This window comes from Brienomyrus brachyistius, chromosome 15, assembly GCF_023856365.1.
Source record: "Brienomyrus brachyistius isolate T26 chromosome 15, BBRACH_0.4, whole genome shotgun sequence".
Classification (NCBI taxonomy): Eukaryota; Metazoa; Chordata; class Actinopteri; order Osteoglossiformes; family Mormyridae; genus Brienomyrus; species Brienomyrus brachyistius.
In genome coordinates, this window is record NC_064547.1 from 4,788,409 (window position 1) to 4,808,973 (window position 20,565).

The 20,565-nt window shown below is 45.0% G+C and overlaps 2 protein-coding genes across 2 annotated transcripts; both read left to right on the forward strand.

The window, feature by feature from the left end:
- Positions 1 to 638: 638 nt before the first annotated feature.
- On the forward strand, positions 639 to 11,345 carry cdc34a (cell division cycle 34 homolog (S. cerevisiae) a). Its single transcript, XM_048977578.1, has 6 exons — positions 639 to 779; positions 877 to 1,387; positions 6,872 to 6,958; positions 7,062 to 7,159; positions 8,483 to 8,617; positions 9,452 to 11,345. Exons 2-6 carry the CDS (start codon positions 1,202 to 1,204, stop codon positions 9,669 to 9,671), a joined length of 726 nt encoding a protein of 241 aa, XP_048833535.1. The 5' UTR covers positions 639 to 779; positions 877 to 1,201; the 3' UTR covers positions 9,672 to 11,345.
- A 2,430-nt stretch (positions 11,346 to 13,775) lies between these two features.
- LOC125709283 (C2 calcium-dependent domain-containing protein 4C-like) lies at positions 13,776 to 20,082 on the forward strand. The gene is made up of 2 exons (XM_048977575.1): positions 13,776 to 14,526; positions 18,019 to 20,082. Exon 2 carries the CDS (start codon positions 18,060 to 18,062, stop codon positions 19,320 to 19,322), a length of 1,263 nt encoding a protein of 420 aa, XP_048833532.1. The 5' UTR covers positions 13,776 to 14,526; positions 18,019 to 18,059; the 3' UTR covers positions 19,323 to 20,082.
- Positions 20,083 to 20,565: the final 483 nt, after the last annotated feature.

Below are 20,565 nucleotides of genomic sequence, written 5' to 3' on the forward strand. Positions count from 1 at the left end.
CAGCTCCCCCCTCCCCTTTAATCACGTGACAACATCCAAGCCACATTTATTTTATATGAAAATGTACATATTGTATGTGATTGTGGCATTCCCTAAGCCCACTAATTCTTCTGGATAGGGCATCACTGCCAAGGACTACAGAATCATTCTGGTGGACCATGTTCACCCAGTGGTTCAAATATTGTACACTGCATGTGGTTCTGCACTGTTCTGCAAGGGGAACGGCTCAAAATCCCTCTGGCCACTGTGCAGGACCTGTATCTGTCATCCCAAGACAAACTGCAACAGGAGGTCCTACACATGCTAATAAATTATTGTGGGCTAAAACCAGGTCTTTCGGTTTCATTATCCAACCCCTGTATATACTTAGTCCACTCATTTCCAGAGCAAAAGTACTGAATAACAAAAAAAAATAATAAAGTGATGTAAACAATGCGCACCCGTTTTTAATCCCGACAAACTTGATGCTTTTTCACCTGCTATCGTTAAGAACGTTTTAATTAATAGCTGGAGTGCCTCTTCTGCAAATTTAAGCAGCCTCACCTGCTGTGACGTTTCTACGAACCTGGCCAAGAACGAATGGTATTTAATTTATGTTTTTTTTTGACAGACACACTTCCCTTAATCTTCCAATCACCTGCGGGCCTAAAAAGTTAGAACACATTAGGTGTCTTGATCAAACATTATTCGACTAAACGGTACTGCGAAGACTCTTGAAACTTCATTTCCCAGCATGCACGGTGCAGCTATGTTCTCCGTGACTGGGTTTATTTGAAGGGGTACGCGTGAAGTATCAGCAAACTGAAAGATAAGACTTTTCTCAACAGTGGGTGATTGTTTGTTTATTGATTTTTTTTTTTGCACACTTTATTTCAGTCCTTGTTCGACGTAACCAGTGTACTACATGCTGATATCTGGTTAAGGCTGTATAGTGGACGGAGAGCCCCGCCGTAAGACCTGTGCCTGGGGGGAAAGGGCGGATCGGTGTGAGGGCTCCCAGCTCTGGGCTGCTCGGGCTCCGTCACTTTTGTCACCGGCTCGTTCGGGCTCCACCTAGGAGGAAAAGCAGCCCCCCAAGCCCGACAGCCCACGGGAACAAAGGCGCAAAAGGGTCGCTGCAGAGCGAGGCCGCTGGTTTTCGGAGGCGCGCCGTGTTTTTGGAGGTCAGGAGTATTAAACGCCTTTATACAGTAACGGAAGAATGGCTCAGCCCGGACTTCACCACGTCGCCAGCTCTCAAAAAGCGCTAATGCTCGAGCTGAAAAGTCTCCAGGAAGAGCCGGTCGAGGGCTTCAAGATAACTTTAGTGGACGAGTCGGACCTCTACAACTGGGAAGTGGCGATATTCGGACCCCCGAACACCCACTACGAAGGGGGCTATTTTAAGGTGAGTACCGGGGAGCTACAGTAACGCACCTGGAGAAGTTCGTGCTCACTTTGTAAAAATGTGTCAGCGGCGGGACACGAATCGGAACTACGAAGTTAGAGAGACGGGAAAAGCTCAGTGTTATAGTTGCTGAGTGCTGATAGTTGCACTTGGGTGGTTAACAGGCGACGCCAGCTAGTTAACAAGTTACTTTATCCCACATTGACGCCGTTTGCCCCCGAGTTGTGGGGCCGGGCTCTCGGCCGTTTTCCTCCCCCGTCGCCTACGTGTCCGTCGGCTTGTGGCGCTTCCCTCGGGACCCTTTGTTCCTCTTCATACCGTCCCCCCCCCCAAACGTGATGTCGGTTTCCGTCGTCGGTACTGCGGCCTTCACTTCTACTACTAATCTAACCCCCCTGTTCCCCTCTACAAGTTGTGCGTTCGCGGCGAAGTTATTCGCCCTTGTGCTAAACTAGCTCTGGGGGTGGGGGGCACCTTAATCTGAAATCAAATATCACACTGGGATATGGACTGTAGCCGAACAGTAAAAGGGCACCGTATACTTTCTGAGGTATTGGTATCGTTACAGGGTTCTATCTGTGGCTGAACTTGCATGGTTGCTTGTACTAAATTTATAGCTGGAATAATTAACTGCTCGTCTCTTATGTATATGAACTGTTTCAATTCGATTAAACCGCGAATAGGAAATAGGACTCGCATACGTGCAGTTCGAACTTTACGAAGTGCGACGTGAGCTGGTTTTTAAGACTTGATGATGTGTTGCAGTTGACTCAGCGGCTGCACCCTGCTGCCAGGCACGCTACGTGTTACTTAACCGGCCACGGTTCTGATGGGCTTGATGATCGGTTCTGCTTCCTTTGCCAGGTTTTCAGCAGGCAGGTAAACCAGTCAGCGTGACCGTGCCATGTGGCTGCCCTCCTTTTGTTTTATGATCCCCAGCTGTCAGTGTAAGCTTTGTGCGGTGTCATTTGCATGTGGTCTGTTTTCCCCGGCAACAAAGTGTAGTGTATCCCACAGTAAAGCACCCTTTCGTCCCATTACCTATTGGTCAACTACCCGCAGAACACAGATTTTAGTGTTAGCTTGAGTCGAGTGGGGGAGGCGGACAATGAGAGCCAAATGCTTCAGTTTTTGCTTAGGAAATGTAAAGGCGCAACGACAGGACCTGTCGTACTTGATCGTGTCTGATATACCTGAAGGCCGATGTTGAAAGCAAGTCAGGCTAATCTCCTGAACGTTACATTGATTGCTTGTAGTTTACTGGCTGTCACTGCATAACCTTTTGTAGAAACTTAACAATGTGTATTAAATCCAGTCAAGACCCTATCGTTCAGTTATCTCTGCACTTTATTCAGTCATAAATAGATGGACGGACAGTTGTCAGTGGCGTGCTTGTCTGCACCTCTCCATCTGTGTATGTGATATTAAACTGAACATGTACAATTATTCAGGCAGTTTTATTGCCTAATCTGTTTACAGTTTAGAGTCTTTACGGGGTAAACAGAATTGGCAGTAGGTTGGTATGGTTAAAGAATCGATTCCTTTATTAAAGGACATGTTTTGCCAGATGTGTATATTTTTTGAGGCTGTTGGACATTGGATTCACTAAAGCTCCCTCCTGAGCTATGGCTCATTTTGTTGAAGGTTTAAAAACCACTTAATCCGAATTGTAAAGGGCAGCATCGTTTTTCTTGGCCAGAGAAACTAACCAAAATGAATGAGGCAGAACTGCACTTGGGAATCTGGTGCCATCCTGTATGGAGAAACTCACACCCCTACCCTACTGAATCCTACAGCAACTTAGACTATTATGTTGTCTTCTACAGTAGCTTTTAAAATGCTGCCAGCAATGCAGAATAAATTTGAAAAAGGTAGCTAGATTGTTGCGTAAATAATTCTGTGTTCTTGCTGTGGCGTGATCTGGGGCATTGCTGGATAAATTGCTTATCTGCGTATGGACATGTAGGTTGCAGCCATGTCCAACTTCAGTGTCAATGATGTGCCCCAATGGGGGGAGGGAGAATGGTTTCACTTTTGATTCCTTTCTCATAACCTGCCAGAGTTTGCTTAAATGCTGAAATCTGTTGTTAGGATTATATTTGAGTTGGACCTGTATCCATCACAGAGGCACTATATATATCACCTTAAGGGTCACTGCATAAAGGCTTGGCTAGTCCAGAACATTACCTTTCGGGTCACCATATTAACACAATTCTTAAAAACTTAGTGCTGCTTGTGCTAAAGAGAGTTGTGGGGGGACCTATGAAAGTAGTTTCTACAAATTACTTTGCCATTCTACATGCACTCTGTAAAAGAGCAGGGAAAACATAATCAGTGTTGAGTTTTGGTACAGATGCAATCTCTGCTTAGATGAGCTGTAACTGCCTTCATTGTGAAGCCCAGGCTGTTTGTTGTGAGTGCGCTGGCTATTTAACCCAAATGCCAAACCAGACCTTTGAGTATGAAGAAGAAGACAAATGGAAGGAGAATGTTATTCCTATAATGCATTGTGCTGAAACGGTTGCATTGAATCCCAGCCACTGTTTGGCATCATGTTCCTCCTTAGTAACTTTTGAGAGGCAATTTACATACTGTTGATTTAAACGTGATGGGAATCAAGCCCACTGTCTTGGTTAAATATATTTGAAATGGAACTTTAGCCACTTTTGAAGTCTCTAAAAGTCCAGCGGTGGTCACAGTGTCATCAGATCATTGAGGTGTTTCTATACTTGCTTGAAATGTGTGTTAAATGATCCGTTACGTGCTTTTAAAGCATAAAATACATTCTGTAGATGTATGTAATATACAGGTATACTGATTCTAGCTACCAAAGTAACTTGACTGCGTTAGTGGAGTGACATATGAGGCTAAGTTTAGAGATGGTGCAAGTTTGAGTCTGACTTTTTCAGGAAAGTCTGGCTTTGTTTAGCTACTTTCGTGGAAGATCCGCCTGGTTTCTGCTGTGGGAAATATCCTAGACCTGAATGTGCCAGTATGTGTGGCACGGTGTCTGACTCCATCTGTGGCAGCTGGCATATTTCTACCATGTAATCAAACATGTACCCGCCCCCCCCAAGCCGCTTCCATGGTTTAAAGCCCCCTTTTTTTGGGGGAGGGGTGTTGCGTATGTCTTAAAGAAAATTGCACCGTTTTCCATTTTAGAAGGTGCCAGACCATTTCCCATAATGATGCCCTTAAACTGCAAAATGCTCCCAGATATTTTCTGCTGTTTTTTATAGCAGTAATAAAATGGTGAACTTCTTTTAAGGAATATTTCTGCCTAAATATATCGGCGTATCGATATTGTCACAATCCTGTCAATCAAATGAACCAGACTGCACTCACTTCATGTTCTAACTCGGTTAGAACAAAGCCCTGCTTGTGTGCTGGGACCTGGGAGAGTCTGCTTTTCTGAGCCTAAACAGTTTCCTCATTCAGCGCTGCTGTGTGCGCGCCTGAGTGCAGAAGCGGGGCTGCGGGCAGGAGGGAGGGCGACATTTCTGGCACTGACAAGTAAACTGTTTTTGTTGTGTGTTTGCTCGTGAAATTACTGAGCGCTGGGGTAGCCTTTGAGTTGCATCGAAAAACACAACGTCACCGCTGATAAGGGAATTACTGCTTGGGCGATATGAGCATGTGCACGTCCAGATATGAGCTTCAGCACCTTTTGAGTCGCAAAAATGCTGCAGTCTTGGTCTTGCGGACTGGTTCACTAGTGCTCTGGATGGATATTGGAATGCCCAGGTGGGACTGGATAAATGTTTTGCTGATTACAGTAATTGGTGTTCAGCTATACTGATATTTAGATAAACATCAACATGTAATTATTTTGTGGGAGAAGTTGTGTTTTTTTTTTTTTTTTTTTCTTTTGGGGGGGTGGTTTCATGTCCTGGCATAACAGAACATGGTCTTCTGAATTGAGATTTGAACTAATGCTTTATCTGTCCAAGTATCACTTGCCGGGGTGAGGAATGCGTATCAGAATGTTTGCTGTGAAGACAAACGTGCTTAGGACGTTTGGGACGACTCCGTCGTACCTTGGCACCAGTCGTGACCTCATTCCTCATTTCTTCAGTCTGGTTTTCAGGTTGGCAAAGAGGTCAGACTGGCGCTGGTACGTTTACCTTCACCTGCACGGCTAATAGATCTGCTTCCCAGAGCCTCTGCTTTACCACCTTCTAGGTCAGAGTTTCCCCAGTCCCGGTCCGGGAGGGCCTGTTCACAGATTTCCCTGCTCAAACATCTTATTCAGCTCGCCTACCAGTTACCAGGTTTAGTAGGTCGCTGTTTAACCTGTTTCAGCTGCCTTGGGATGTGTAAATCTGTGTTTTGTCTGAAGCTCTGACGTGTGGCTCCTTTTACAGTCCTTGCACAGCTGATTGCCATTCCAATCTCTGTCTCTCGTGTGCTTGGAAAACACTACAACCTGTTACTCGTGCTCTAGTACAGAAGATCTATGTTGTATGCGCTGTACTTGGCTGTGAGGTGCCAGTGCAGGTTTCAGTAAAGACTCCACATGTGTCTCGGAGATATTGGCTTCGTTTCCAGGCGTGTAGATGAGTGCTCCGAGATTAGGCAGCGCGCAGCCTGTGTAACACACCTTCTGTGACATGATGACATTAGCGGTCTGCCAGCACGCCTCATCTCATTCCACCTGGTCCTATGCTCCTGGAAATTAATCTTCTGGGTGCTAATATGAGACGTCCACACACTGATTCTGCTGTGTGGTTGATATTTACATAGAGCAATGCAGGATTTCTGTTAACACTCTGACGTTACACTGCAAAACACTTGCGGCTGCCTTTATTTCATACGCTTAATGCCGCTATACCGTATTGAGTTCTGGTGTGATTGTACCTGTTTTTGGATGTCATGGTGTGTTTGCATGTATGTCATCTTCAGTTGCATTAGTATGCAATTTAATTTTTTATTTTTTTTGTCGATCTTTTTTTTGAGGTGGATGTTTTCTTTGCCCTTTAGAAAGTTCCCCCCCCCCAATTAGCTTTGCCTTTCTTACCTGGCTAAGTGGCCGCCCCCTTCAGAGAGAAGGGCGAAGGACTGTTCCTGTCTTGGTGACATCTGGGAGTCGTCCTAGTCCTCTGCAGTACCTCTTGATCCCTCAGTTGTTGGCACCAGTGGGTTTTGCCTCCTACCTCACATTATAGGTTCGGTATTTCTTTTAATAATGGGTACATTTAATTTTCTCTGTAATGTGCTTTGGCAGCGACTAACACGGAGTCCCGCTGCTGTCTGTGTGCTGTTTTAATGCTTTTATGTATCATCACCTTTTTCCTAATAGAGGGCAGGATTTAATGGCTGACATGATGTACCGGTGCTGTTTGGCAATCCCTGAGGCAGGGCTCCAGGAGCCTGAGCTGCTCCTCACGGTCAGGACAGCCAGCTGCTGTATGGTTGAAGAGTATGCACCTGCTTGGTCCTCTAGTTACCGGCTTCTGTCACTGACTGGTCGTCTCACCCTTCTAGGCCCGTATCAAATTCCCTGTGGACTATCCCTACTCTCCACCCGCCTTCCGTTTCCTCACCAAGATGTGGCACCCTAACATTTATGAGGTAAGGCGGGGCATCGTTCGCCGCTCCTTCCATCCGGGCCGTGCTCTGATCTGTAAGCCCAGGTTCTGTTGTGCTGACTGTCGGAGCCTCTCTGCATCCGTAGAATGGCGACGTGTGCATTTCCATCCTGCACCCGCCAGTGGACGACCCCCAGAGCGGCGAGCTGCCATCAGAACGATGGAACCCCACGCAAAACGTCAGGTACCCTCCGCACCGCTTCCCCCGCCGTCTGTCCGGTTCTCTGCTATATCTGTCAAACCTATCGCGATGCTTTTCCACCACTGTTCTGCAGTCTTCCTCCTGTTCCTCTTCCTGTGCAACGCTGTCCTGTCCTCTCTCTCCTAATCTGTAAATCTAAATTGTTCGGAAGACCCCACTGTGAATTGTTTCATTTGTAGTCGGTGTAGATTTGATGCATAAATGTATCTCTTTTTCCCCTATGTGAACCAATAGCTTCCACTTGGACTGCGGTTTACATTTTTTTTGTGGTTTCCCTGGGTCTTGACTTTGTAGCTACTGCTGGAATTTGGCCCAAGGGAGAATAGTTGTGGATCTCTGATATAAACAGGTCCTTGAATGTAGTCGTCATTGAAGATGGATGTAATTTAAGGAATCCCGGATTCATGGTGTGTATTCTTCCCCCACGCCTTGATTCCATGTTTCTTCACCTCGGCTGTACGCCACTTGCCATCCACTCCAATCTCGGGCGCTTTTGTTACCTCTTGGGTGTTTCTGTTGGCCTGGCAACAACGGCTAATAAAAATAAGTCTTGTGTATCTTAGCCCAGAAAAGCGTGGCACACGTGATTGGTGGCGAGCATGAAAAACAAATGCTGGTGCAGACCTTTTATTACCCCGACACGAGGCATTCTGCAGACCCCAGTCCCTGAGCTTAACGGCGTCGCTCCCGGACCTGTTTTTGTAAAGCTATTGTGGGGGGCATCGCTGCCTGTCTAAGTATAACCCCGCAGGTGAATGCCCTCCTGATTGTGCCTTATCTTGTGTGGGTGCAAAATTGCTTGTACTTGAGCAGGTTAGCTGTCACGCACAGTGGGAAATTCGACTTGTGGTCAGACGAGAGCCAAATGAGATTTAACTATGCCTGGGAGTGAGATTTCATTAGGTAGAAGATGGCTGTTTGATAAAATGGATGCAAAAAAAGAAGACTGATTTCCTTGGGGTTAAAAGATGTGCTTTACTGTGATTATCTGGTTTGATGCTGATCCTAATTTACCTGATAAGGGACGTTTCCTACTAGTTCTATTTAGAGATGGGGCGGAAAAATATCAGAAAAATACATCTCAGAATAGCCTGAATCTTGATTAATATCAACACGTGCTGTCCTGTACTGTAAGGATGATTGCACCCAGCTCTGTTCACATGCAGTTCTGCTTTTGTCCGCGTATAATGTTGTCATTGTGTCAGACTTATTTCTGTGTTCCCTGAGTGTGTCACTGCCTTGTCGTTATGTGGTCGTGCTCTCCTGAGTGACCCCCCCCCGCATTCTGCTGCTGTTCCCCCTCAGAACCATCCTGCTGAGCGTGATCTCGTTGCTGAATGAGCCCAACACCTTCTCCCCAGCCAACGTGGACGCATCGGTCATGTACCGTAAGTGGCGTGACAGCAAAGGGAAGGACAGGGAGTATGCCGACATCATCAGGTGAGGGGGGGTGGCACCCATGGACACACTTGATGGGGACTCTGGGAAGAACATGGGCTGTGTCGCTGATGTGGCGTCTGCCAATCCTCGAACATAGTTCTTATTTACATTGTCCAGTTCATTGCAGTTTGTTTCCTTAGCATAAGCATCGGTGGGATATTGAGTAGACCAGGGGTCTCCAACCCCGGTCCTGGAGAGCTACCGTCCAGTAGGTTTTCTGTCCCACTTGGCTTCTGATGAGTCACACCTGTTCCTGGTATTTACCTGAGAGCAGGTGTGGCTCATCAGAATCCAGGTAGGATAGAAAACCTACTGGACAGTAGCTCTCCAGGACCGGAGCTGGAGACCCCTGGAGTAGACACTCTGGCTCAGTCACTATGCTTGAGTTGCGACGTATCTAGGGAGATATCCATAAAGCACAGAGTATTTCCCTGGGTGATTCGAACATCCCTGTTTGAAACCTGCCTCATTATCATTTAGGAGATTTATGCTCCTTTTTTAACTGGGAATGGCTATTGGACCAACAGCCCTGCTCTTACACTTCCTGTTGTCTCCATTGTGTTATTAAAGACTCATTTCCAAAGAATTAAGTGATTCTACTAGGAAACAGTGAAGTGTGTTTTCCCCCTATCTTTGTACGAAAGTGATTCTATTGTCTCTTCCTAACGCTCTATAGTTCTACACAGTCTGCTTCACCTTTTTGGTGAACGCTTTCCATTCATTGCAGTCATGCGGTGCCGTGTCAGGCCGACTTTCTGCACAGAGTCGGCAGGAACTCGCGCTGTAAGCGTTTTCTTTTGGCTCAGAGCTCGCTGGGTGTCTCCTGTTTCACAGAAAACAGGTGCTGGCCACCAAAGAGGACGCTGACAGAGATGGCGTCAAGGTTCCCACCACTTTGGCAGAGTACTGCGTTCGCACCCGTGCCCCGCCGCCGGACGAGGGCTCCACCCTCTTCTACGATGACTACTATGACGACAGGGACCTGGACGATGAAGACGAGGATGAGGAGGACTGCTGCTATGATGAGGATGACTCGGGGACGGAGGAGTCCTGACTGCCCCCTCTCGGACCCCCCCCCCCAGTCATTTTCCTGATCGAAAACAGCTTTTTTTTTGGACGACCATACCCACGTGTTTTTAACAGTCAGATCCAATGAAAAGCAATGGAGTTTTTAACAATTTTCTGTGATCTTGGTTATTCGATCTGTCCTTTAAGCATTGTTTTTCCCGCCGAGGCCCAGAACCATTCAGTTGCAGTCCGTGTCCCAACCTGTGTACTAAGCAGCTCCTTCAGCCGATATTTGCACATTTTATATTTTTGCTCCTTGTTACTCTGGCTTGTCAGAGGTTACACCTCGCAGAAGAGGAAAAGCCTTAAGTCCTGTGAAAGAGTGAGTGTGGGGGGCATGATTCTGCCGGCTGGTTCTGTGGGACTAGCTACTGATTGTGCCGGAATAGAGCCGCGTGAAGGTGCCCAAGGTCTTCTATCAAACTCTCAAACAGAAACAGTGTCTCATTCTTCTGAAAGCAATAGCCTGGAATGTCTAATGTTGGATCTTGTTTCTTTTGCATGATGAGGAAGAGAGACACACAAGCACCAGGAGTGCGAAATGGTCAGCGGTCACGCCTGTGGCAGACCCTCTGAGCTTTTCATGCTAACTGGTCGAGCAGCGTCGGATTGTCGAGCTCCTAGCAGTTGCGCAAGTGCATACTTGGAGTGATCCCTTAAACGTGGCCCCGTGTCTTCAGGAAGAAGCATTTGCAGATGCAAGCTTCCTGGCTTTCTGTCTGCCTATAAAGTTTTGCTCACCTCGATGAACAATGGGGAGTGTGTACCCCTTAAAGTACAAACTCTTCACCAAACTCTCTCTCTGTCCAAGGGAGTTTTTTAAAAATCGGTGTCTTCCGGAAGTTCCTTCTGATGTTTTGGCATTTTGATTTGATCAGCTTATCTGTGAGGGAAGAAAAAGGGGGATGTCTGGCTGGTCAAAATGGCGTGTAGCTACGTAATTGGTGCTTGCACCTATAAGCCCAACAATGTGGATAAATTTTGCTTCTCTTGTATGCATATCATAGAACATTTTGGAGAAAATCTAATTGACTGGGATTTGTGTTGTGGGTGCAGGGCTGCCTTTTGGCTCACAGAACAGTGATGGCTAATTATCCTTCTGCTCGACTTAAGTGTTATTGAAAGATGACTTGTGCGTCACTTAAAACATGCAGAGTCATGAAAAACTGCTTCAAGCTCTTTTAAAGAATGTTGGGAATCCTCACAAGCATCTGCCTTGCAGATATCCTGTTTGTTAAACCTTTCTCACCTGTAATTCAGGATTCGAACAAGCATGGTTATCGCAGGATTTTCTTCGGAATCCCCAAGCTTAAAGCCCTTCTCTTTGTTCAAAGTGTGTGTTTTTTTTTTTTTTTTTTTTTTTTTTGCTGGGTGTGAATTTGTGAAGGTGCAGGGTTATAAATTTTTATTAGTTTTATATATAGAGTATTGGTCTCTGCATCCGTATGGGATCTTAAGCTGCAACTTTGCAAAACTAAAAGCTCAGGATGATTTTAAACAATTCTGCCACTTCTCACTGTTTCATGATCTCCCCCCTCTGCTTCGACTGTTTACAATATCTACCTTTAATATCGATATGCACATGTGAACATGCGTTTCCTTTTTTCATATGGTTTGTAAATCCTATTTAAAACTGAAATAAAGATCTTTATTAGAAGAATCCTCGTCCTTTTTAAAATGAATTTTCAGACATGGTTTCTGGGAGTGGTGGAGTACACTGGAAAATTTCTTGGAACTGGGGGTCCAACTGCAATTTTAAATGTAGATGATAAATGCTTCAGGTACAAGGCCACTTGATTTACATCTGCTAGCCACCACCAGTTCTGATGACTAGTGTTCTTTAATACTGGCAGTCAAACTGGTCTTGTGTTGCCTGATTGACAGAAGGCCCGTGTTTGACCCTGATGTGAACTACCTTCTTTAGCCTGTAGAGGGCAGTGAAAGGCATATTTCTGGTTCTGGTGTGGCCAGATGCTTTATGGATTGAAATAAGTCTGTTTAATCAGACTTATGGTTGGGTCACTGAAAAGGGGGGTGCACAGCCTTGGAGTGCGAGTAAATGTGCGCAGTGAAATGGAGAAACATTTTGCTTCATTAAATTGCAGTTCACCTAAAAACTCATGACCAAAAAAGTAACCTGTTTCTATTTTACTTTCACCTATAGGGATCCCGACACACTGATAACTGCCCCCTGCACTTTTCCCATTGGATTGTATTTAGATGTGCTTTTTTTTCCCTTTCCCTAACAATATTGCCGTTTCATAGACTCAGGTTTTGATACAAATTCTGAGAATCTGGTGGCATTTCCGTGGCAAAGAGTCCTTATTTTGCTGGGGTGGTGGGGCGTAACGCATGACTCTGCAATGCTGCGACATGGAAACGATGTGAAATGGTGATGGAATGGTGCAGAGCTGAGGGAAACCCGTTCTCTCTGGACTTTGTACTTTTTGAACCTGAATTTGCAAGCTCTTCCAGGTAATGCTAGGACCCATTTTCACACCGACACACGATATTAAATAAAATGGCGGTTGGAAATACAGCCAAGTGTTGATGAAAGTCCTTTGGAAAAGGGATCTTGTCCAGTCTCTCCTGGAGTACTTAAGCCTCATCTACTGAGTTTTCCATGTCGTTGGCACACGGGTGTTTTACAGGCCAGGGATATGTTGAAAGCCCAAGTGCTTGACTGTTCATTCAAAACAGTGGTGTTAAATATCTGTATTTGTTAATTCATGAGTAGTGTGAAACACCAGGGATAAGATGCAGAGTCTCTGTTAGGAGGCAGGACATTTGCAGCGGTTTCTTGTGACTTTGTTGTTACATGCATACAGTGATTGTCTCTAGGTACAGTATGTGCGCTATGGTGCTTGAGTTCATTTTCGTGCACTTTGTCTGCTGATTTACGGAAGAGCCTGTGGATTTTATCTCCTCCGCTGGCCTCGTCTCGAGCAGGCGCGTGACCCGGAAATGCCGCGTTCGGTGGGATGTTCCGTTCGTTCTGGCGTTTTTCATGGGTTCTTGAGCGAGGTAGAGAGGCGCCCGGAATGCTGCCCTTTGTAGTAGCGTGGGCTACAGGATGGATGCCACGCTTTCAAACACCAGGCCTCACACAGAGTGATGAGGAGCAGGGGAAGAATGGCCACTTATCGCCAAATGCTTGGAAATGGGTGCTTCTGTTGCCAATGGCAACAAACTGTAAATAGACAGCAGCCGGTGGAGAAAATGGTACATTGGATGTCTCTCGAATTTTTTATTTTTTTTTTAAGTTTCCATATTGTGTGGGTTTTCTGAATCAATCACCCACTATGCACGTTATCTACTGAAACACAGGCTAATGTGTGCTTTTGTATCTATTCAGATTGAGTGCAGCCACCCAAACTTATCACGTTTGATTGAAAGGTTAATTAATGTTTTTTTTTTCCTTCTGAAATACAGGATGCTTTGTGTTGTCAGAATGGGCAATCGAATGGTTCTGCAGCTGCTGTATAAAAACTGAATGCAACACTCATGCCCGTTTTATTCTGAGGTTTGAAATGCGTCTTGGCGACCACATCGCAGGTGGACAGTGGCCTCGTCGTCGTTTATGATGCGTCTCCAAGGTGCCCAGCTTACCACTTGTGTTTGCCTTATTGCCTGTGTCACTTCTGCTAGAAGGTCAAATGACTCCATGTACAGTTATTTTTGTTGGGGATGCATTAGCGTTTATACTACAAAACGTATGTGATGAAATGCATCCGAGAGCACCACGGCGAGTGGTTTGGGTAATCTGATTAACACACATCTTGGTGGCCGTTTACACTTGACAACGATGAATACCACATGTGATCCGATCACCCAAGACTAATTTTAAAACCAAGTGTAAACGGCATTTGTGAACCAATCAGTTATGCCTGAACACCGAATTCATATTAAAGACACATATTCTATTGTGGTTGAGCTCCTCTAGGTCATAGGTTCAGATCCCAGGGAGTACTCACAAATTGTGACCTTTCCCTCTGCTTTCAGTCACCATGGATAAAGGTGTCAGATAAATGAATTAGAAAAGTAAAAAAAAGCAAATGTAAATTGTAAGCAGACGTTAGGAACGTCATAGATGTTGAACAAGAAGCTCAGCTGTTGAACAGCGGTCGGCACATGCTGATGCTTACGAAGGAAAAAACGGAGATAATGAACGTTTTGCGATTCTTGCAGCATATTATAGTATATAGGATTGCTAACACGCGTGTGGTGTGACACTCACGCTTTCAGACTCAAGTTCATCAAGAAAACTTGCGGTAAATTTGTATTATTCCTTTACAAACCTAAAAATGGCTACGTCAAAAGCGTTGGGGTAGTTTGCAAACCCTGCAGACTATTTATATGGTAATAAAACCGTTACATACATGTAAATGCGCGCGTATATGGGTGCAGGCTTGTCTCGAATTGAAAATTTCACTCCAGCCAGCTGACCGAAGTTGATAAGCCTGAATGCATGTTGGGTTATGGATTTGTTTTTCTCTGGGACTGTGACCCAGTCACATCGCCTGTTGACCGAACCAGCATCGAAAGACGTTCACGGGATTTTTTTTTTATGTAAAGTATTTCGTTTGGAAAGCATAGGAAACACCGCTGGATGCTGACGGCTACCTGAGGACAAACGCTGCGCTTATCTGATTGGCTGACGGAAAGCTGGCAGCCGCGGTTTGCGCATATAACGGGCAGCGGACGCGCCGAGAGCCGCTTAGAAGGTGCGAGTTTGCGCAAGTTGGAAGGAAGGATGAAGCGCAAGTGACTGAGCCACGGAGCCGCGGAGCCGCGCAGCGGAGACACCTGTTAGCAGCGCTGCAGACCCCCGCCAGCCCGCAGTAAGTCCCTTACGGTAAATCCCACAAGTGGGGCTAAAGTGGAGGACAAATACAGATGCAGAAAGCTTTTATAATACAATAAGCGATAAAACGCCCAATAAAGGCTGTAATGTTAGTCTTACTGTGAAATGTATCATTTTAACATACGGTAAAAGAACAGGAAAGTTGAAGTTTTAACTGAAATCTGTAAGGTTTTTTTCCCCCACTTTTGATGGCGAAGTGAATAAGTGTCGATGCGAAACAGCGATTCAAAAAAACGAATAATTTTAATAGACGCTAGTTCTTTTCGCCCACTTTGTATTTGTCTTGTACGATTAACATAAAACGCAGTTATTGCATAAATATTGTTTGGGTTATATTTTGTTGAACAGACAAAATATAAATACCCCGTCTATCGTTCTGTTTAATGCACTTTAAAACCAAATAAATTTAGGTTGAATAATTCGATGTAGAATTAAGTGCGTGAGTATACATAATGCATGCTGCAAGCTCAAAAACAATAACACATGGAATTTACAACAACTTATTTTTCTTGTGAATGGTTTTCCTATAAAGACGTTTTAACCCACAATGTACTGCGACGTATTATCCAAAAAGCAAACGTGCGCAATTGCCTGCGTGCTGCTCTCTAAAACTAGACTGCGCGGAAAATTCAGACGTACTTCCCGAAATCTGCGCCGCTTTTTAAAAGTCAAACTGATTGGGAGTAATTTTCTTACCATTTATGGAAACTGAATTACATATAATTACAGTGCATATAGAATTATCTAAGCCATCATAACAGAATTGCTATTTAAGAGAAAATCGCTAATTGCTTAAGAAGATAAGGCAGAATTCTAGATCAATCGGAAGGATAGAGAGTTTGTATGTGTATGATTCATAGATGATAGATTCGAGTGTTACCAGCATTGCCCACCTTGAGTATAGTGAATTTCTACATGTACCGGTGCTTGCAGTGATTATATTGTTCGTTCTGGTATTTCCCTATAATGCAAATGGTAATTAGACACGTTAAACAAAACGGATAGTCACGAAGTAAGGTTTTATAATATCACCATGAAGCCAACTGGTCTTAATGTGAATATAACTATACGACCCTATTGGGATTTACTGGGTCATCCATCATTTAATTTTCTGTGAGCAGTATTATAAACAACAGCGTTTGTTTAATACAAGTGCCTAAACTTGTGTAATATAAACAGGCAGGTTCGAAGCCAAGAATGAGTTTCGAAGAGGGTTCAAACTGGCTATATGCCTGGTCAGGAGCCAACAAACTGGGGGGAGGGGGGTTCAATTCTGTAATTTTACTTCGTAGATTCCTAAGCCAGGTGATACCATAACGCAAAAACCATCAAAAACTGCCACTATCTGACAGACGTAAAGATGTAACTGTCGTGGTAATATCCGCCCTCGAGCAAGTGTATTTCACACAGGACTATTCTCTGTGGTTCACCTTTGGCTTCCGACATTCTCTGGTACAGTTACAATTCAGTTTTTGAAGGACTTCTCATGACCTCCCTCATGTTAGCAATCAAATTTGTGCTCCCTGGGCTTTAGTCATAAGGTATACATTTTCTGTCCTGAAAAGAATTTTATTAAGATCAAAAATGCCAAAGTAATTGTTTGTCACAGCTGCGTGGTATGGTGCAGATGGAAGGAAGGTGGATGATCCACTTGCATCTCCAAGATAAGAGGGGTGTATTTAAAAAAAAAAAAAAAACGGAGCACAAGGGTAAAACCACAAAGTAAAGGGACCATGAGGGGTAAAACCCAAGTAAGTAAGCGAAGAGACCAGCTAAATTAACCACAAAGAAAATTATACACTAATAAGGGAACTGGAGCAAAATGTGGGAGCAGGACTAGGAAACAGACAGAACTACAAGCACACAGTAACATAGCACAAACAATGACTCACCAAAGAAATAAACACAGGCAGGAACGTAAATACACAAACGGAACCGGGTTAACAAGGAAGCAGGAGTGAAACATCAGACAGTCACCCAATAGCAAGGGTGCAGGGAAAATAGATGGAATAACTACTCTATCGAACACGGGACTAAGAAGAAACACTGCAGAAGGACTGAACACTAGACTAATGACAGAATCAAAATGTACCAAACAAAACCTGAACTGGACACAAGGAGGGTGAACCAAGGGCAATAAAAGCTAAGACAGAAAATAGATCATCGGAGGAAGCTGATGTAAGCCGGCTTCGAACCCTCGCCTAGTGGGTTCTTCATCTGAGCTGAATGCTCTGCCCATTGAGCTATGCACCGGTCTAGGTGAGGAAAGCACATGAGGGTAGAAGGACTAAGGACGGAGAGGATGAAGGGCAGAACGTCCAGCAATGCCTGCTGACCAGATGGGGAGAGATCAGAGAGCAGGGATAGATGAGGCCAGCCTTGACATTCTTTAGATAGGCCTGCGGAATGTAGGCATACCCTCGCCACTAATTCTTAGCGGGTTGTATCTTAATTCTAAATTGAAATGCTTGAAGAATAAATGTGCTGGGAGTCGAAATCCCATCCCTGCCCTTTTGTCTATATGTGGAATTTGCACGTTCTATTTTACATTTATTTATTTAGGGACAAGTTTCCATCAAAGCAACATACTAGAGAGGCACATACTGTACTGGGTAAGTGGTTAGAAGATGGATGAATCAATTAAAGTTATATTTAAACTTGAGAAATAAGTTTCAGTTCAATTCTATTTATTTTTATATAGCGCCTTTCACAACATGGATCTGTTGTGATACATAAAACATCATCAGAATAATGCAAAACAGGAAAAGAAGGAAAGAAATTAAATAGATGTAATTTGACTTTTTTTAATATACAGGCTTTGTGAGATTACAAATATCATTGTTAGTTTGAACTGAGAACTGAAATTATATGGGTAAAATAAGCACAGAATGAGAAAAGGACGTGAAAGGACAGAGAGAGTTATTGTTGAAATGATATGTTGACCTTTCTGTACGGCAGGAACATATCGCAGAAATAAAGGCACCTTAAAAACCATCATATTTGCACATTTCCTGTTTTTATCAGCTGAAGGACAGTTTTCTTTGTTCAGGAGCCACTTATGACGGAGTCTTTGAGCTAATTTAACTTGATGATAGATGGAACAGTTTGGCGTTTCTCTGTATTCTTCCTGTGGAAAATTGTCATCATCTGTATATAATTATTAACAATTTCACTTTGAGAGCCTATGTAAGACTTAACTTTTAACTTGGTAAATTTCCATTATTTTTTGGTTGATGGTTATTGAATAAGAACTTTAGTGTGTTTTGAGGATCACTGAGGACTTGATGTGTAGTTTTGACTGGTAGGAGTGTATAGTCGGTTGTGCGTTCATCATGCATTGTAAACATCTTGACATTTTAATTCCTAATCATAGTTTTACTTGCTGGCCGAAGTAACACAGTGAGACTTGAGGTGCGGTAAAGAGATGTTTGTATTTGTCTGTGACGGTTGTTTCTGCCCCTGTTTGCAGAGAAGGACAATCTTTTAACTCCAGTCAAGTCCCGTGAAAGCATGTGGGTGCTGGACAAGATCCGTGGATCAGTGGAGAGTAACGTGCTGCGTCAGGGCAATGGCGGGGACAGGCAGGGAAAGGCTCCTGTCTACAGCAACGTCCTGACGCCAGATAAAATCCCCGACTTCTTCATCCCTCCGAAGTTGGTGAGCTGCCCCCCGGAAGTGGAGACGCTGGACGCCAAGCCTAAGGATGTTCCGCATCCCTCCGCCTCAGAGCAGGCCATTAGCGGCAAGAAGCCCCAGGGCAGTCCACGCAGCCCCCGGCTAGTCAGCAAGCTGGCAGGAGATACCAAGAACCTCTTGAAGGCGGCCAATCGCCACATCATCCAGATCGAGACGGCGGATGAAGCGGTGGCTGGGGACACCAATGCCGATCCTCAGTCTCAGACGGCCATGTCCCTACCCTACGTCCCAAAGACGCAGACGTCCTACGGCTTCGCCACCCTCATGGAGAGCCCCCACACTCGCAGGAAGGAGTCCCTCTTCCACAGTGACCACACGAGTCCCGCCACTTCACCCAACTCCCAACGCAAATCTGCAGGCAAGGGCGCCGCCGAGGGCAACCACCTGAACCCGGCGGACTTGAGCGGCGCTCACATGAACCCGTACCGCTACTTCAGCGGCGGGGAGAGCGACACCTGCTCCTCGGCGGAATCTTCGCCCTTCAGCTCCCCGTTGCTGTCCCGCTCTGCCTCGCTGCTCAAGATCCTCACCCACGAGACACAGGCGAAGGTGGTGAAAGCCAAGAGGTCTTTCGCCCGCCACAGCTCCCTGTCCACAGATGAGTGCAGCTCTGCCGAGCCCAGTCCCTGTGTCCAGCGCCGGATCCACTGTCCGACGGCTGTCGGTGGGGACCACCTTCCGGGCCCAGACCGGCAGCAACGAGAGCACACGGTAAACCTGCACAAGGGCGGCAGTCTGCGCCTCTGCACCGACTATGATCCCGGTGCCGCCCGTCTGCGGATCCGTGTGCTGGCGGCCGAAGACTTGTACGACAAGCTGTTTGACACGAAGAGCATCAACTGCTGCGTGGCCATTTACCTGAACCCTGGCAAGCTGCAGAAGCAGAGGAGCACCATAATCAAGAACAGCCGCAACCCCATCTTCAACGAGGACTTTTTCTTTGACTCTGTGCCGTCCGCCCAGGTGAAGAACCTGGCCATCAAGATCAAGGTGGTCAACAAGGGCACGAGTCTGAAGAGAGATCTTCTGCTGGGGGAGAGGGAGATCCCACTGGTGAAGCTCCTCTCGGGGCTCTAGGTGTGTCGATACCCCGGGACAGGACATATTGACCTGGTTCTCCATAGGTCTGCCCAGCTTGAAGATGTGTGTTTTCTTGTCATAGCATCAAAGGAACTTTCCAGTTATGTAAGCTTACAGTTTCGAGAGAGTTTATGTTTAACTCATCGAAACACAAGTCAACGTTTTAAGGCACATGCATGCTATACTCTGTATTTGATACAGTTTATTTAATCTTTTTTGTACACAGTGCGCCGCAGCCAACAGTGATGACCGAATGCGTGTGTGCAATTCCTTCTCGTTGAAACAAATTCTTTGAACATTGAGGCCCTTTGAAGTCTCATTATAATCTGATGTGCAAATGCGAGCTTGGATTGTGATCACAAACTCTGATTTTGGGGGAGGGTGGGTGGCGTATCAAAAGCCAATCACTGGAAACCTGGAGAATGGTTTAACGATGTCACTGTCTTAATCTCCCGTAGCGTCTTGGGAGCCTGCAAGGGGGGGACTCCTTATGCTTGCTTCTTAATCTAAATCTGATGCAGTTTCTATCAGTTTGACTCGTAGTTACCTGATTATCTGAGTGTTATTACAGAATATGAATAATGTCACCCGTAAGCCTTACTAAACAGCACATTTGTACATTGTTTCATTATGTTGCATCAAAAATATTTTCATCTGTACAGGGATCCCCCGCTATATCACAGTTCAGCTATCGCACTCCCGCTATATCGCGGATTTTTCCCCGACAGTTCTCTGCTGTGTGTGTGTGTGTGTGTGTGTGTGTATAATATATATATATATATATATATATATATATATATATATATTATATATATATATATATATAATTATATACACACACACACATATTACTTATTATGTCACTCTTATCCTCATCCCGACATCCACATATCATATGTGTTTACAAAGAGTGTTGTAATAAGTTTACATGTGTTTAAAACATGGGAGGGGTATTTTAGTCTTAAACTATAAAAAAAATGTCTGTTTATATGGTCTTTCTATAACGCGGATTTTCGCCTATTGCTGGTGGGCCTGGAACGTCACTTCTGCGATAGGCGGGGGATCGCTGTATATGTTTAAACTGTATATAATGTATGTCACCTCAGTTTGTCCACCAAAAATATAAAGCAGCCGTCTAACATTTCGTAGATTTTGATCTTGTTTTTCTTCCTTTATAATCTGTATCTGTGGAGCGTCCAGCGTCAAAGCTTCTTGGATGTGATATTTTATTTATATATAT

Excerpts from the sequence above, each read along its gene's own strand:
- LOC125709283 (XM_048977575.1), top strand. The coding sequence starts at position 18,060 with ATGTGGGTGCTGGACAAGATCCGTGGATCAGTGGAGAGTAACGTGCTG.
- cdc34a (XM_048977578.1), top strand. The coding sequence starts at position 1,202 with ATGGCTCAGCCCGGACTTCACCACGTCGCCAGCTCTCAAAAAGCGCTA. Across the intron at positions 1,388-6,871 it reads ACGAAGGGGGCTATTTTAAG|GCCCGTATCAAATTCCCTGT; the intron begins GTGAGTACCGGG and ends TCACCCTTCTAG. Across the intron at positions 6,959-7,061 it reads GGCACCCTAACATTTATGAG|AATGGCGACGTGTGCATTTC; the intron begins GTAAGGCGGGGC and ends CTGCATCCGTAG.